Genomic DNA, 17,890 nt, shown 5'->3' on the forward strand with positions numbered 1-17,890 from the left:
ACCAGATTGAATGTATGTCCTGAGGGTCTGATTGAAGTCAGACACAGTCAACATAGGATGGTGGAGTAATATGGGGCAGGGGTCTTAGCAAACTGGCCCCTGAGGAAAAAACAAACAAGAAAAAAAAAACTGACCCTGTTAGGGTCAGTCCAGTTATAAGAAGGGACAGCCACTTCAAGAGTAAGTCTCTGAGTGCCAGATTCAGGCATTAGGTGGGATGCAGTTGTTATAAGCCTTGAACAGAAGTCCCAGGAGGCTCTCTTCTTTTTTGCGTAGGCCAGGTAAGCTTTCTTTTGGTTCTTGTTCCATGTAATAAGTGATTGTCACTAAGGAGGGACTGGCAAAGACAGACAGACAAAGGGAGGAGGATGGAGGGAGTAGAGAGTTCTCATCAAGATCATTATAACAGATCAATCCATGGTATTGCAGTGTGATGATCCCAATCCTTATATTAAGCTCTTTGGGGGAATGACTGAATCATTGAGCTTTTCCCCACTGTCCGCTGGAGGAATTAAAAAGGGATTCTCATAAGTCTTCCCAAAGCTACATTGCATTGCTTAGTGTCCTAGTTTGCTGTGATAAATACCATGACCAAAAGCAACTTGGTGGGAAAGGGGTTTATTTGGCTTACATGTCTTGATCACAGTCATTCAGGAAGGAAACTAAGTAAGAACTCTGGTATGCAAGTAAGTAAAGCAGAGGCTGTGGAAGAATGATGCTTCCTGGCTTGTTCCCCCTGGCTCACAGCCTGACTATCTATACATTCTACGGCCATGTGTCCAGCAATGTTACAATCTATAGTGAGCTAGTCCTTCCCACATCAATCATCAGTCAAGAAAATGACTACAGACCAATTGTATGACACAAACTGTTCAGCACACAGCATTTCAACCAAAATGAGCAGAGCCTTTCTTTGACTTCATTTTGTACCCTGCAACTAGAAATAACCTTGCCTTGCCCAAGTTAGATGACAGCTCAAAGACATCCCCTAAGTCACTCATTGCTTCCCTCATTTAGGCTTTCCCCCTCCGGATCCTGTGTGTGAGCCCACCCCCCCAAAATATGCCCAGACATCCCTAGCAATGAAACAGACACTTTGTAAATGTATTGTTTGGGTTTTGAGCCACGTAAGGATTTGTTTGCTTCTTTCTTTTCAAATGTCTGTTTTTACTGCTTTTGGAGTCATAATCAGTTATGAGTCCTTTTCCTATGGCCATTCTCTGAGTGGTTCTCAGCAGACTGTGAACTAAATCTCAGAGGCCAAGAGCAGCAGAGATCTGCTTCCTGTGTGCATATATGTCTACCATGCATCATCAGGGAGCTGCACTGAGAAACCCTCAGTGAGGGCCTCAGGTCAACACAACAGCTTACCATGGTGTCGATCACCAAGACACAGACAGAGATGAACCATGAAAACACACTCTGATCCTTTGTGCTTCCTTCCAAAATTGCTCAGAACTTTCCCTCGCACATCATCACCTAGTGCGGGTCCTATGGCCACTCCCAAACCTGAGGGGACAGAGAAATGGAGCTTTACTCTGTGATTGGGAGGGGAAACAAGTAGATTCACAGCACCAGAGGCAAACTTTAGAAATAAGAGAGGGTCATTTTTTTTAAGTAAGGGAATTTTCAAGGCTTCCTCCCTATGGTAGTAATTTACTTTTAACATTTGCCAATTGAGGAAACCAAAAAAGCAGAACATTAGAGTAGACTTCAAGACATGATTTTTTTTTAGCAGAATTTCCCTCCCTCATTGTGGGGTTCTGTTTTTTGTTGTTGTGATGGTTTTTTTTTTTTTGAAGCAGTATTGGGATTTATTTAAAAATAGAGAAGAAAGGCACTCAAAGAAAGAATAAAGCACACAGAGCATGGGTGTGGGCTTCTCAAAGAACAGTCACATACTTAACTGTTTATAATAGTCATGTATAAGATTTAGGTGATCTCTAATTGTTTTTATTTTATTATGAGTGATTATGGGCTTTATTATAATATCTTACATGTGTATAATATGTTTCAATAATAAACTCTAAGTAAAAGAAATTGAGGGTTTGGGGAAATGGCTGCGTTAATAAAGTATTTGCCATGTAAGCACAAGGACCCAAGTTTGATTCTAGCACCCACATATATAAAGCCAAGTATGGCAATGTATATTTATAACCCCAGTATTAGGGAGACAGCAGGATCCCTGGGGATTGCTGGACAGCCAGTATAGCCAAATTGACAAGCCCTGAGTTCAGTGAGAGAGTCTCCTTCAATTAAGGTAGAAAGTTGTTGGAAGACGCCAATGTTGATCTCTGGCCTACATACATGCATACACACGCACAATCTTATCTATTGCAACATATACAGAAATGTGTATGTACACACACAAGCACACAATGATACACTCAAGAATTAGAGTCCATATCACTACACAAGCCAGTGACCTCTAGAGTACTTCTGTGGTGCTCTGCTCCTCAGACTCACCTGCCAGCCCCAGCTCCACACTCCTGATTTCCACTCAGTTCCCAGTCACTGCTTTCTGGTATGTCCCCTTCTACCTCATTCTGCTTTCTGGTATGTCCCTAGAACATGACTATGATGCTCACTCTTTACTCTACATTGTGTTTAACCATCAACACAATGCTGGGGCAGGCAGAACTCTGACAGAAGTCCCAGGGTTTACAGGAGATAGGATGTGGTGGCAGTGCTAAGGAATTGAATCAGACATCATTGTCTCCAAAGTATTGTGTGGTTTCTGTTGTTTGTTTGAGCTTCTCGCTCCTCATTTGTTGACTCTGTATATTAGTCAATATTCTGCCACTATGACAAAAATCCCTCATATGATCAACTCAATAAGAGGAAAGATTTCTGTTAGCTTGCAGTTCTGGGAGCTGCAGTACATGGTCAGTAAGCCCATGGCTTTTGGGCCCAAGTCAAAGCAGAATATCATGGTGAAAGCATATGACCAAGGGGATCTGCTCATCTCAAGGGGGCTGTGAAACAAAAAGAAGAAGAAGAGGACCTGGAGTCTTGTGTTTGTTTGAATGAAAAATGTTTCCCATAGGCTCACATATTTGAATACTTGGTCCCTGGTTGGTGACACTGTTTGGGGAGGTTGTGGAACTTTTAGAAAGTGGAGTCTTGTCAGGTGAAGTACATCACTGGGGAACAGCTTTAATAGTGTAGAGCCTTGTACCTGTTTCAGTTTGCTCTCTGTTTCTTGTGTGTGAATAAATATGTGACCTCTCAGCTTCCTGCTCCAAGAGCCATGCCCATCTACTGTCATGTCTCTGCATCGTTATAGAATCTCCCTCTGGAACCGTAAGCCAAAATAAGTTACTTTGGATTGTGGTATTTTATCAGAGAAACAAACAAACAAAACAATAACTAATATGGGTCCTAATATCTACTTCCAGGACACACCCCAATCACCAAACTTTCTTCTCTGCTCAGTCTCCTGAAACTTCCACCATGTTCTGATAGTGGCACAGGGTGGAGACCAAGCATGGGTCTTCAATGCATGGGTCTCTGAATACATTCAAGATCCAATGCACAGCAGCCCATCTTCAGCCTTCTGGTGGAAACTGCTTGAATTATTATCAGCTCTCACCCCTGGGTCTCTAGTTATCAAAGAAAAATTAAGGTTGTCCTTACTGTTTCAGCAAAGTAATTTAATTCCCTTTGTCCTCACTTCTTCTTCCATTCTGATCTGTGCTGATGCATTCTTTCTTCACAGAAAATATTATTAATGTTTTCTAAGCAAAAAGATTATCTGACAAATCCTCCATGCTTAGAGAGAGAGAAGCTGAGAAATTAGTTTTTTTCGAGATACCTCAAACAGAAAAGTTAAAGTCTTAGCAAAACAAGTGTCTTACAAATTCTCACCCACCTCACTTTTTATTATTTTAAAAATTGTTTTTAGAATATTGTAAGCAGGATTATAAGAGATAAATTTGGAAATACTGATGGCAATAAGATCATGGAAGATCTTGGAAGACCTATTGGCTGATACTCATTTTTATTCAAATCAGGTAATTAGCATAATTAATAGATCTTGAGGGTAGAGAAATAGAGGGGGGGGCAAATTCCACCTAGGTGGCTATTGTAGTAGCAGGTTAAGAAGAAGTAGAGAAGAGAAGAGAAGGAACAGAGTCAAGCAATGTGTAGCAGAGATCATGGAGAGAACTGGTGTGGGACATGTGAGGATAAATACGAATATTGGGGATGATGCCCGTTTTCAGTTTGTAGCAACTAAAAGTGCAATTTATTGTAACAAAATAAATGTGTGAGAATGTATCTGGGGTTGGGGAGTACTTTTGTACATGTGTGAGGCATCCCACATGATCCAGGAAGAGGTCTTCAGTTTGGTTTCTTGGGGAACTAGACAGTAGGAATCTCAAGTCTGGGGAAAGATGGGGATAGATTATGGACGCTGGTGTTTTATAAGGCACCTCTGAGTAAAAGTCATTCTTGCCCTCTTGACCTAATTTAAGGTTTTTGTGATGCCTCATTGGCTTAAAATGTAAATATGCCATTGTTTCTAAAGATCATAGTCTAACTTTCACTCTAGAAAACAATCAGGACCTTCCTCTTTAACTAGTTATGCAACCATTCAGAGAGCTTGTTGATTAATCTAGTCACTATAGGAAGTATTATTGGGACACCCAGAATCTAACCCTAACAGTGGTAGATGGATCTCTCTTGTTAGATATGAACAGCCACAGCTGGGTGATGGATGTGTGATATTTACCAGGGTGGTTTATTGGTCACTGTCATCCATTCATTTCTCTTGAAGGTATTGTGAAAGCTTTCACTTATTAACCTTTTCATTTGCTTTTGTTGGCATTTACTTTTATCATCAAGAAAATAGAAAAAATATGAATAATATTATTTCATCAAAATCACTAACAGGCTACTGTTCTGAAAGCTATAAATTTGAGAACTCAGATATCTGCTCTAGCTATAAACCAGAGAGTATCTGTGATGGTTTAAAAAAAAAATTAAAAATCAGACCTGGGGAGAAAAGGCATTGGAATTAGAGGCAGGACGGACAACTACCTTCAAGACTCAGGCTGCCATTCAATAGATGGGCCTCCTAGCCTTTCTCCTCTGGGTCTTATTGGCTTCTTCTGAAAACATGGTAAGTTATGGCAGTGCCTGATGTGGCACAGGGCTGTTTGGAGGTTGTGGCTCACAAAGCCAAGTGAAAAGTTATAGAAACCAAAGGGATATTACATCAAGCTTTTGTTATAGACCAAACATCTTTCACATACTCCTCCTCATAAAGTTCACTCTGCCTGTAGCTGCTGCGATAAAAAAAAATCTTGGGAGAAAACAATCATCCTTTTTTCTTGCAGTGCATAGTGTGGGACTGGGACTCGAATGGCAAGCATGACTTTATTGGAGAATTCACCTCCACCTTCAAAGAGATGAGAGGAGCCATGGAAGGGAAACAGGTAGGTGGTGTTACCCCAGACACTCTCAGGATGCACCTTTAACTAGAGATGGAAATGCTAGAGGCAAATTTTCCATATATGATTGAGTCTGATGGAAAGGGAGGATTATGGGATTTGATTCTAGAACAATCCTAATGAAAGCCATTCTGTGACCTTGTCAAGATATCACCCCAAAATAGAAGTTTCTCTATGGGAAAAAGAGAGGTTCAATGAATAAATGTCTAATTTCCTTTGGCTATGCAATCTTGGAAAAGGAGCATTACTTTCCCAAGGGCCACAATTAAAGTCAACACTAAATTATAGGCAGTCACTCCCTGGATAATAAGAAACACAGCTAGAGAAACTGCTGCTGCATTCAATGTACAGAACCAGGCCCCATCGAGCTAATAAGTCAATGCCAGATTACCATCACCACCTGCTGCAATCCTGAAGTGTCTCATAAAGTTGTATCTTGCTCTCTTCTATAAACAGAACTAGTCAAATCAATAAATATGGGAAACGTTTCATCTTTGAGTTCCCAAGAGGCCATTAAAAGTAAGATTATAACATCCATCATGATTGAAGACCACCAAGGCTAGATGCTTCCAGATAAACAGAGATAAATCTGTAATTCCCACTGAGACCATGAAATGCACACCACTGTACTCTTCTGTATCTGGGAGATACCAGGAAACTTAGTTCTGCCCCAAGCCCCTGTGCTGACACACCTATATGGTGGGAACAATTCTCTTCTTCGGTGATTTTACAGCATCTGCGGTGCCTGGCTCTAGGTGTGCAGTGACCAGCCATGCCAACATTACCTCTGCTCTCCTGAAGCTAACAAACTGAGGGGAGCCAAAGGAGAGTCTAAACATGAACCAAATAAACGAAAACCTAAAAGACAGTCAGCTTGTGACAAATGTTATTTAAAAAAGGAAGACAAGACTGAGAAGATGGTTGCTGCGGTAAAGGGACTTGCTGCCAGGCCTAATGGCCTGCGCGTGATGCCTGGAAGCCAAAAAGTAGAAGGAGAGAACCAATTCCTGTATGTTGTCCTCTGACCTCCACACATGTGCATGGATCATTCACGTGTGCATACCTACACACACACACACACACACACACACACACACACACACACACACACACACACACATCAAAATAAACAAATCAATAAATAAGGTGAAAATAGTTTAGTTACAAAGTGAGTCACAAGGTAAAAGGTAACATTTAACTTCATACCCTTTAAGGATGAGAAGAAGGCCATTGGGCATTGAGTAAGGGAAAAGCAATTCAGGCAGAGAGAAGAACATTTTGAGGTACCGAGGCAGGGAAGAGCTTGGTGTGCTCGAGGTCTTGGAAAGAGACCAGTATGTCAGGTGAGAGAGGATGAGGTGACCTTGCATGGAAAGGGGTCAAAGACATAGCAGAGGCCAGGAAGAGGTGGCCCCAATTGCACCCTCTGAATGTTATGAGGACACATTCAAACTGCTCTGTAGTACAGGGGCCACCAACCATGTGTGACTGTGTTCTTAGATCCATCTGTCAGTAATATTAGCCACATTCCAAGTGCTTAATAGCCTCATGCAGCTGGTAGCTGTCATATTAGATGATGAGGCCATGGAATATCCCCATCATTGCAGCAAGTTTCATTAGGTGATGTTGAAAAGGATCAAACTGGTTTGAACTGGTTAAAGGATTGTGTTAGCTGTCCTGGGGCAGTAGCTCAGTTGGTAGAGTACTTGCTGTATAAACATAAAGTCTGAGTTTGATCCCCAGAGCTCATGTTTGAAGCCAGGCATAATGGCATGCTCTGCACTAGGGAGGGGAATACAGGAGGGTAGCTGAGGCTTACTGGCTGGCCAGCCTATCCTACCTAGAGAGCTCCAGGCCAATGAATGATCTTAGCTCAAAAGTCAAGGTGGATAGCTCCTGAGTACCAACACCTAAGGAGGATCTCTGACCTGCCCATATATATGCACCAATGCATGTGTGTGCATGCATGCACACACACACACACACACACACACACACACACACACACACACGGGGAGAGAGAGAGAGAGAGACGAGAGACAGAAGACAGAGACACACGAGAGAGAGAGACAGACAGACAGACAGACAGACACACACACACACACACGAGAGAGAGAAAGAGAAGAGAGAGAGAGAGAGAGAGAGAGAGAGAGAGAGAGAGAGAGAATATGCTTTGGCTTGTGTGTAAGCATTTATAGAGAAAAGAGGAAGAGCCTGGTCAGTCTGTTAGGAAGCCACCACCATAGTGGAACAAGATGTGATAATGACCGAGACTAAATGGCAATGGATAAAAATAAGAGTATGAGATTTAAGATATATTAGAAATAAGAACTGTAAGATTTGTTGAGAGACTGGAGAATGGGTGGAGGAAAAGGATGATGCAATGGTCCTGAGGTGGGAAGTTTGGTGGGAGGCCCATTTTGTGAAGAAAGTTGGAGAATCAGGTTTTACAGGAACTGCCATAGAGGGTTGCTTACTTGAAAAGGTATTTTAGGTGCTATCAATGAGAGAGGATTAAAATTGAGTGAAGATGTGAATAAATAGGGAGAGCTGACAGATGGGAGGGTGGGAGCCTTGAACCTGAGGACTCAGTGTACTGCATCAGAGGGAAAAAGAGGAGCCCCATGGTTTACACTCCCTTTCCCTGCCTGGTGCTGACAGAATAGGGCAATTTCTTAACTAATCTTCATTAATTCTTGAGTATCTCGTGAGCATCTTTAGTTTGGGATGATCAAGGGGGAGTCTTGCAACACGCAATAGGAGGGCCTGCTGGGTGGTGAGACATTGCTGATATCTGCTGCTGAGTAACAAACTGTGTGCTAATTTCCTACCCGAAAACAGCATTATTACTTCACATTTTCTTGTTTGGCTATTTTGCCTGGTTCACTCAGGATAGCGCCTCTCTGCCCCTTATGATGCCATGAAACTCTCATGCTTTTGTGCATATGCAGCATAGATGGCTGGTGAAGCTCTCCATGTGTGTTTTTTGTTGTTGTTTTTGTGGTGGTGGTGGTGGTGGTAGTGGTGGTGGTGGTGGTGGTGGTGGTAGCGGTGGTGGTGGTTTTATCCTGCAATGTATAATTTTTTTTTACAAGGTGGTAAAATAAAACTTCAAAGTAGGAAAAGGCATTTTCAGGACACTAGTGTTTTTCCAGCTTCTATTCTCACAACATTTTTAATGTCCCATTGACCAAAACAAACCACATAATTAATGCATGGGCCCTGGGGCCATTGGGGGCCATTGAAGTATCAGTCTACCCTGCTCATATCTGCCTCCAAAGCTGCTTCTTTTTGATTGTCAAGAGTAAACTTTCATGTCCTGAGTGCAAGCCTCAGGGTCCAACTCCTTCAGGGTCATGAAGAGAACTGTCCAGTGAATGTGAGGCGTTTGGCTCTCAGTTGCTTCTGCCTCGTGAAATCTTCTGTAGTCTGGAAGAGCTGAAAACTGTTCTAAATAGCTACTGGTTAGTTACTCAGTTCTCAGTCCTTCCCAAGGCTCCGATCCTGTCCTTCAAGGAGTGTCCTCTGGAATCAGAGGCAAGAGAAAAGCTGAGAACTGAGGAATCATAAGCTCAGATTTAGAGAAAAGCAATCCAAGGCATGGAGGAGTCAAGCAGCATCATGGGACACATAGCTGGGACATGAAGACAGGGGATTTGCACCAGGCAGTCTTTTGTCTCGGTCATTACTCTCCCTTACTTCCTGGATGCCAGAGCTACTACCTAGAGACCATTTTCCAGCTATCTAGTTCCACGTGCACATCTCCAGAAGCTTAAACTCATAAACAGTCTTGACTTTGCGAAGGCACTCACGTTTGACCCTGTTTGGTGTAGGTACAGTGGGAATGTATCAACCCCAAGTACAAGGCCAAGAAGAAGAATTACAAGAACTCAGGCATGGTGATTCTAAACCAGTGTAAGGTATGTGTAATTCCCTTTCCACCAGGAGCAAACTGCTAAAGTTGTCTTGGGGAAGGAGTTCAAATCATGTGATCAAAGGAGAAGATATTTTACAAGAGAACAACCTTCTCTAAGACAAAATTCATAAAATTGATGTAGCACTGGACAAAGAAAATGAAATACTATTATGAATGGCCTAAAAGCTATGACAGCCCAATGCTACCTTCCCCTTCCCAGGGACAGTCTTGCCCCAAAGGATAGGGAACTACAGGCCATAGCTCAATCTCTTCTATGCACAGGGCAGTTCTCAAGGAAGATACTCAAGTTGTGTGGGGAAGAGTGACTAAGTATGAGGCATTCCCTATTCTAAAATACTAATGAGTCTTGAAAACATGGTTCATGTCTCAACCCAAAGGCAATTGTCAATTAAAGCAATGCACAAACCCAAATAAAGAGGGCAGGTGGTGGGAATCTGCAGATGTACTGACACTGAAGACCCACCACAGACCTCTTTCTGCCCTTTTCCTTGACTTAGCAGCTGTCTTAGTTAGGGTTTCTATTGCTATGAAGAGACACCATGGCACAACTTTTATAAAGGAAAACATTTATTTGTGGCTGGCTTACAGTTTCAGAGGTTTACTCCTTCGTGGAGGTGTACAGAAAAACATGGTAGTGGAGAAGGAGCTGAGAGTTCTACATCTTGATTGCAGGCAACAAGAAGTGAACTGTGTTCCACACTGGACATAGCTTGAGCACATGAAACCTCAAAGCCCACCCCCACAGAGACACACTTCTTCCAGCCAGGCCACACCTACTCCAAGAAGGCCACACCTCCTAACAGTGTCACTCCCTATAGGCCAACCACTCAAATACTTGAGTCTATGGAGGGTGGGGGAAGGGCGTTCATACCTATTCAAACCACCACAACAACCTATCCCTTAAGTGTAGGCCTTGAGTATTCAGGGAAAGCAGATCACACTATTACTAACCAGGCCCTCTCCCATGCAGATCCACAAGATGCATTCCTTCTTGGACTACATCATGGGTGGCTGCCAAATCCAGTTTACAGTAAGTTGTTTTTTGTGTTTGTCCTTATTTGGGGAATGAGGCATGGGAATGGTGTTAGGTTTGGGGACATGCAGATACAAGAGTTTTTCAAAATCTTAGGCAAGCATTTTAGCAATATTGTTAGAGTATGGCATGGAACCCTGTTTTTAAAATATGTTCATATTCCTGCTCCTGGTGAGTATGATCCCTGCTCCTCAACCTCAGATGGAAAGCTCTCCTTGTGTTTCCCTTCTTTAAAGTAACTGCATGAGGTATGAGGTGCAAGGCAGGCTGTGGATTGCCAAACCACATGGCTGGGCAGAAGGATGAAAAGGAAGTGAGCCATGCTGTTCTTTTCCACTGAGCTAAGACAGATGCTTTGGTTGTGTTCATGTAACTGGAACACAGGCATCAATGTCATACCCACTGATCAGTAGCAAGGGAAAACTATCCAAGTGCTTTCTCAGGCAATGAAAAGGGAATCTCAAAGACTAGAGGACCAAGTTAAACCAGAATGAAATACAGTGGGTATTTAGTCTCAGCAGGTGAATTGAGGATCATCTCCTATATGTAATCTATGGTCTTGTGGGATTTAGACACTACTGATGTGTGTTGGTTGGGATGGTTGATTCTTTTTTAAGTACCAATAAAGGGGACTGTGATATGACCTAATGGATAAAGGAACTTGACACCAAGACTGATGACTTGAGTTTGATCCCCAGGACTCGCACTGTGGAAAGAGTAAACCAACTCACACAAGTGGACCTCCAACTTCTACATGATTGTCATGGAATACATATGCACACACAAAAATTGTATCCATCTGCCCTGGAACAACTTGTCTTTACTCACTCAGTATACAAAAATGTTCTGAGATATAGGCAGATGTAACTTTCAGAAAGAAAACACCCAGATAATAATATAGGTGTGCTGAACACACAGAAAGGCAATAAGGTTACAACATTGAAGAGATGGAATTTGTACAGTACTTCTGTCTTCTTACAGGACTGTACTTGTGAACTGAGCTCTCTTTAGTTCTCTCGATGAAATCAGCCACATGAGAAAACATGGAAAATGAGTTTAAATTTTGTATGTGTTTGGGTTCAACAAAATTGACAAAATCTGTGTATTACCAGGACCATGGGTAGTGGTGGTCACAGGACTAGAAAGGGAAATTGAGACAGATGGCCATTTGATAGGCCAGTGTCTCTTTAGCAAAAGACTCATATGATAGTTTGAATGAAAACAGCCCCCATAGGCTCATAGGGAGTAACATTTATTTAAAAGAATTAGGACATGTCTTCTTGTTAGAAGTATGTGTGGCTTGTCAGCAGAAGGGTGTCATGGGAATGGGCTTTGAAGTTTCAGAAGCTCAAGTCAGGCCCAGTGTTACTCTCTTTTCCTGCTGCCTGCTGGTCAAGATGTAGAGCCCCTAGCTACTTCTCCAGCACCATATCTGCCTGCGTGCCACCATACTTCTAACCATGGCAGTAATGGACTACACTTCTGAACCTGTAAACCAGCCCCAATTAAATATTTTCTATTACTAGAGTTGTCATGGTCATGGTGTCTCTTCACAGCCATAGAATACTAAGACAACTTCTTTCTGTTTTAATATCAGAAAAGTCAACCTATACTGCCTAAACTGAGCATTGCTCATTTACTTTTGAATGCCCCAGTAATGGAGCTCATCACTGCTATAAAGCCTAAGATTCTCCAGAGATGGAGCCACCTGCCCTCCTGCATGCCCACCTGCCCTCCTGCATGCCCACCTGCCCTCCTGCATGTCCACCTGTCCTCCTAGTATATAATGAAGGCAACAAGAACATGTCCTGTGAGTACACACCCCCCAACACTACCTGTGTGGTGGGCTTATTGCTGATCCAGGTCTATCTACAGGGCAGTAGCGAAGCAAGAAAATTTGTCAAGGAGAGCCACTGAAATAGTTTCCCAAGATATTAGGCAAAAGACTGATGTCAGAAAACTATTTATAGGTTTCCAAGGGAAAGCTTTATTGATTTCAGTTTGTTTTAGATTCTGTAGATTCTAGGCTCATGAACAACTCCTTATTCAACCTTCACAGGCTTGCTTTGCCCTTGAGGATGTGCTGAAGAACATCAGCTACCCCACAGGTTTCCCGGACCACATCCTGACTCTTTATTAGTTCTTTGAGAATTTCATACAACATATTTTTATCATTTTAACCCTCCTTCCTTGATTCCTCCTGATTTTAACCCATTTCCTTTTCCATTCAACTTTGCATCTCTCTTTTCCCCATCAAAGCCAGTATGTGCTTACCCAGTTATACTGAATGTGTGACCTTTCATTGGTTGGCTTACCAGGCTCTACACTCTTCTTGAACAGGTCTGTGGCTACCTGACTTTGGAAGGTTGCCTTTCCTGCTTTATTTTCCTTGACTTTCTCACTTTATTAACCTTCCCCAGCTGGGTGGAGGCTACCTCAGTGTTTGTCATCAATGACACCCCAAGTCCTAGTTTCTCATCTTCTCCCGTGCCAACTGATACATCTGTGGGAGACATGAGTGAGAATAGCAATCAGGAGTGAAAAATGAGGAGAGGAGAATGCAAGATAATGCTGAGAAGGGTCTGGGCTATTAAGGGTTCCTCCACAAATCCCTTCCTTCCATAGACCTCAGGTTAGACACTAGAAGGAGAGTGAGAGTTCTGCATGCTCATCCAAGAAAATGTACCAATCACTTTAATGGCATTTGCTTCAAAAATGAAGCTGACTTTCTCATTATAAAGTTCTTACTGCTTACATAGCATAATCAAATGTAAATTTTAAGCTGTAGTACAGTTAATTAAAAGTAGCACATAATTTAATTCCATCTAATAGTGCTTATATTCTACCCAGTAACTTCATTGTTGCATGAAAAAGGGTGGCAGAGACTTGAGAAGTGATTGGGGGAGGGGGGCGCTCCCTGGTGTGGAGATAGCAGGAAAGAGACAAAAGGGAGGAAAGTAATTATACCTCTGTATCACCCGGAGGCAAAGATTCTCATTGGCTCATGATGCAGCCATAGGTGTTTAGCAAGACCAGTAGCTTTAGGCATGAGAAACTTGAGTCCTGAAGATTGATATACAGGGATCAAAAGTGACATGAAGTTCTAGGTGTTCTCCACTTCATCCTGCAGATATACTCTTCCTTCCCCACCCTCTCTGAATCCCAGGCACCTGTGCTAGCCAGTTTCTCCTGTTTTTAGATGTTGCTTGGGTTTGTCCATTGATGGGCAGCAGTCAGAGAGCAAAGGGGAAAAGTGATGCAGAAGATTCGTTTCTCTAGATTTCTGCTTTCCAGGCTGGTACACAGTGACCTTTTTCATCCATAGAAGGTCACTGTTCCTACCACATGCCCTGTCTTTCATACTCTTCTTGCTGAGTTCTAGAAACAGTTCTTCCTACCCTTTGTGATTGGTTTTATATACCCTTTTCCATACATTTGTGGACTGTCCCTTTATTAAACTCCCCAGTCATCTCTTTTGAGCAAGCTGTTTTCTGGAGAGACTCTGAGCATCTGGCATCACAAGCAAGGGCTGAGAGAAGCCTTCATGTCTTCCATGGGACTTCTGTCTCGAGCTAAGAGAGTTAAATAACACTCCCAGCACAAGGCTGCTTGAAATACTTTCACTTAACCCTAAACTTTCAAGAAAGAAAAAATCAGTTTTAGCTGAAAGAACAAGGTGCATAAAAAAAATGGCCCTAGGGATTAGTTTGAACCCCCCCCCATGAACTAAGTATTTATGTACATGAATTCAAATGATAAATATTAGAAGCTTACTTGTATTAGTATGCATAGCAGAGTGTATTTAGGGGCATGATGAGAGGTGTCTTTGGGTCAGAAGTTAAGGGGATTTGAGTGTTGAGGTAATTTTGTACATAACAGAATATTCAAATGAATCAAGAACAGGACAGGAAACAATAGCCATGCGTTTTGGAGGAGTTGATCTGGAGGTGTTTACCAAATACTGTTTATCAAAAGCAACTGATGGTAGAGGAGGAGTGTGGAAGATGAGGCACAGGATGAAAGCAGATGCAGAGATCCAAAGGAAGATGACAAGAGAGTGACTTAGTGTGGCAGCAAGAGAAGGGGCTGTGTGGAGAGAAAGGCAGTGAGCCTCGGTCTCAGATACGGAGAAGAGCTTTGGAAACGAATGAGTCTAAGACGACTTGGACTTGGTGCCTGACTGGCAAAACATGGCAGTGCTGTTCGTGGAGAAATGCAGGAGAGCTGTGAACAGGATGAGTTTGCTTGGGGGGATGTTGGAAGTATGTTTGAGTATCCCAGTGTATAGCACCTCCAAATGCAAGTCTCAGTCCCAAGAAACAGGTGCAATTGCATGCATCTCGATCTGGATGAGATGGACAAAGAGAAGAACAAACAAAGACAAGAGACCCAATGACAGGAGGTCATAGAAGACCTCCATGGGCAAGAGAAGAGACAGCCGAGGAGCAGGAGGTCCAGAAGCTCAAATGGTGCGGGGGGCGTGGGGGGGGGGGGTTCAAGACCATGGCAACAATCCCAAGTGCTAAAGAAAAGAAGGAAAGTGAATAAGCAAAGACTGAGGGATGTGATGAGCAGACATACGTCATCTTCAAAAGAACAGGTTCATCAGAATAAGGTGAGATCCTGGGTTAGTGTGCAACTATTTAGTAAAAGATAAAGAGCATCACAGGTGTCAACACAAGAATATCAACAACAAAGGGAAGACAAGAGAGGAAAGGAGGATGGCAATGTGAGGGTTAGAGGGGTAATGTTGGGCTAGAGTCAGGCAATAAGCAGAGATGTGAAACAAGACAAGGATGCCCAATGGAGCTGTGGTGTGGCTCAGAGATAAGTATTTGCCTAGAATGTCAAAGCCCTGGGTTCAATCCCCAATATTGCAATGCAAGACAGACGATGTTAAAGGGAGCCTTGGTCAACGATTCCTTTTTGGTCACTGGAACATTTGAGAACCTGATATATGACCTATATTATGTCAGTAGAAAATGCGCACACTTGATTTTGCACACAACCATGGCAAATTAAGAGCACCCCCAAGGACAAGCTTCATATATGCCTCATGAGAATCCTGGAGACATAAGGACCAAGATCAACTGTGGTGTCTTAGTCTTGGAGGAGGTGAATGGAGGTGAAACAGATGACAGAGAGAGGCATGTGGTTTGACACATGGAACTGTAGCTAAAAATAAAGCTAGATACTAGAACTTCATAGACAAAATACAATTATAGACAGTGCAGAAGAGGCAGGTGCTGTGCAGTGTTTGGAAAGGAGATGATGAGAGAATTAAAGTCTTCCTTTGAAAGCAGTGGCTTTTATAGATGCATAAAAACGTTAATTGTAACATAGATTTTCGTAGATAGGAACTTCTACTGCTTAAATGTCCAACAGTAAAATAATAACTGTGTAAACTACAGTACTCCATCTAAATGGACTATGATGCAGCCATTTTAAATTATAATTTCAAGGACTAGGTGATCACATGAATCCATGTCTATGACAGCATTGAGTGAAAAGAAAACCAGAATGACTCTGTGAGCACAACTATGTAATAGATTTCACCATATAATATGCCTCTGTGTGATACATAGAATGAGCATATAATACATATATATGTGCATTATATATAATTTTATATATATATATATATATATATATATATATATATATATATATATATTAGTTTGAGTGTGTCCCTATGAAGCATGTTGAATCCCAAAGCAATCGAACTGAGATCTAGGATCTCTCTGGAGATTTATAGGTTATAAGGGTTTTATCCTCTTAGTGAATTATAATATAGTTAATTATAATGCAAATTACAAGGCAGAATGCATCTGTGTTCACTCTTACTCATGTTCTTCTGCCTTCCACAATGGGATGAAGCAGTGAAATAACCCTGACCAGGTTCTAGCAGTGAGCTCTTGAATACCTCAGCCTCTGCAAGCTCGACCCAGCTCCATCTCCATCTGTAAATACAGTCTATAGTATTCTGGTGGAGCAGCACAAAATGGAGGGAGGAAACATTGTATAAAACAACTAGAAACTAAGTAAAAATCACTTACTAAGCTATAGAATCCCGAGCTGTGATTTTTATTGATATTTTTGCATGGCTACTTGTATGATTTGTAGTAGTAAAAATTAAAGATGCTATTTCCCATGTCCCCCTGATTTTATGGTGTGTTTAGTAATACAGTATCATATATGAAGCTGAATGTAGGTTCTCTCACCCTGACCATCAAACCTAAAACTTGGATTATCTATTTAAGACCCTCTCCGTAACTATTTTCTTATTCTAGCACATTTAACATGTCTTATGGATACTAAGTATCCTGGCTTAAGTTTATAAATCCTTATTTTAGACACCAGATTAAGTACTGGTGGACTCTGAGATAGAAGAGTGAGCCCTGCCTGAAAAAAAAACATAGCTGGGGTGCAGTGGACACAGGAGGCAAATTTTTACAATTTCCAAGAAATGGACCAAGTGGTTTCAGGGAAATAGGATTTTTTTTTTTAAATTTCATGACCACCTTGTGGACTTTTGTGGAAACAGAGAACAAGGTTTAGCTTATCGCTTTAAAAAGATGACCAAAGTCCACATCTCCTGTTATATGGCTTACTGCATAAGTCTGAATTATGTCTAATTTTTTATAAGTGCCTCAGAATGTAACAGCATGCATGTGGGCTCCAGGTTATAAGAGATTCAGCAACTAACTAGATTCTGCTTCCCAGTGACTTGTGTCCAACAAATTCCCCCAAATGGCTAGTTAGTCCAGTGATTGACAGGTGTCTGAAGAATAGGGTTGTTTGGTGTAAAAACCTAAAAATGTCCAAAGACGCGTTCAGTCTTCACATCTAAACCTTTCCAAAGAGGAAGCTCCACAAGCCAGAGACTCAGCAGCATCCAGGGAGCCCTGGAGTTCTTTCTATGCCCTTTTTTAGAGTAGCTCCCCACATCTGCTTCAAAACGTGAGCAGCTTCCCAGGAGCCTGCTCTCAGCTGCCCGCTGAGAAGATTGGAGCACACGCCAGAAGACCAGGTTTTCTTAAGTGCTTTCTATCAGAAAATGAAAACTGGGCAGTTCTGCTAGCTTGCTGGCACTCAAGAATCCGGGTGTCTGCAGCCACCTCCACAGACTGGCATTTTCAGTCATTTTCTTGCTTTTATTCCTCAACTTAATCCCATCTTTCACTGCCCCTCTCCCCTGTCACTTTCTAAAATAAACCTAACCTTTCATTGCATTCTCTTCCCACCACAGCTAACTTTAAAGAGCACAGAACTCCTGGTGGAGGGCCACCTCCTGAAGATAGATATTTTATCTCCAGTTCCGGAGACTCTTTAGAAATCATTGCTTGGCAGAAGGAAAAAAAATAGCTGCTATATACTTAAGACTGTGCAGGCACATGATGAAATGTCTTTATGGCAGTTACAGGAAATACTAGGTGGTGCAGGTCACTGGTTTACTCCCTTCTTCAC

The 17,890-nt window shown here is 42.1% G+C and overlaps 1 protein-coding gene across 3 annotated transcripts in view; it reads left to right on the top strand.

Moving 5' to 3' along the window:
- Positions 1–17,890, top strand: part of Cpne4 (copine 4) — a 482,832-nt gene that overhangs the window by 426,297 nt on the left and 38,645 nt on the right. For all 3 annotated transcript variants that reach the window (XM_028869893.2, XM_028869897.2, XM_028869896.2), the window contains exons 8-10: positions 5,340–5,438; positions 9,287–9,373; positions 10,361–10,420. In XM_028869893.2, coding sequence (XP_028725726.1) covers positions 5,340–5,438; positions 9,287–9,373; positions 10,361–10,420 — 246 coding nt within the window. The remainder of the gene's footprint in view (positions 1–5,339; positions 5,439–9,286; positions 9,374–10,360; positions 10,421–17,890) is intronic.

This window comes from Peromyscus leucopus, chromosome 7 (genome assembly GCF_004664715.2).
Source record: "Peromyscus leucopus breed LL Stock chromosome 7, UCI_PerLeu_2.1, whole genome shotgun sequence".
NCBI classification, from domain to species: Eukaryota; Metazoa; Chordata; class Mammalia; order Rodentia; family Cricetidae; genus Peromyscus; species Peromyscus leucopus.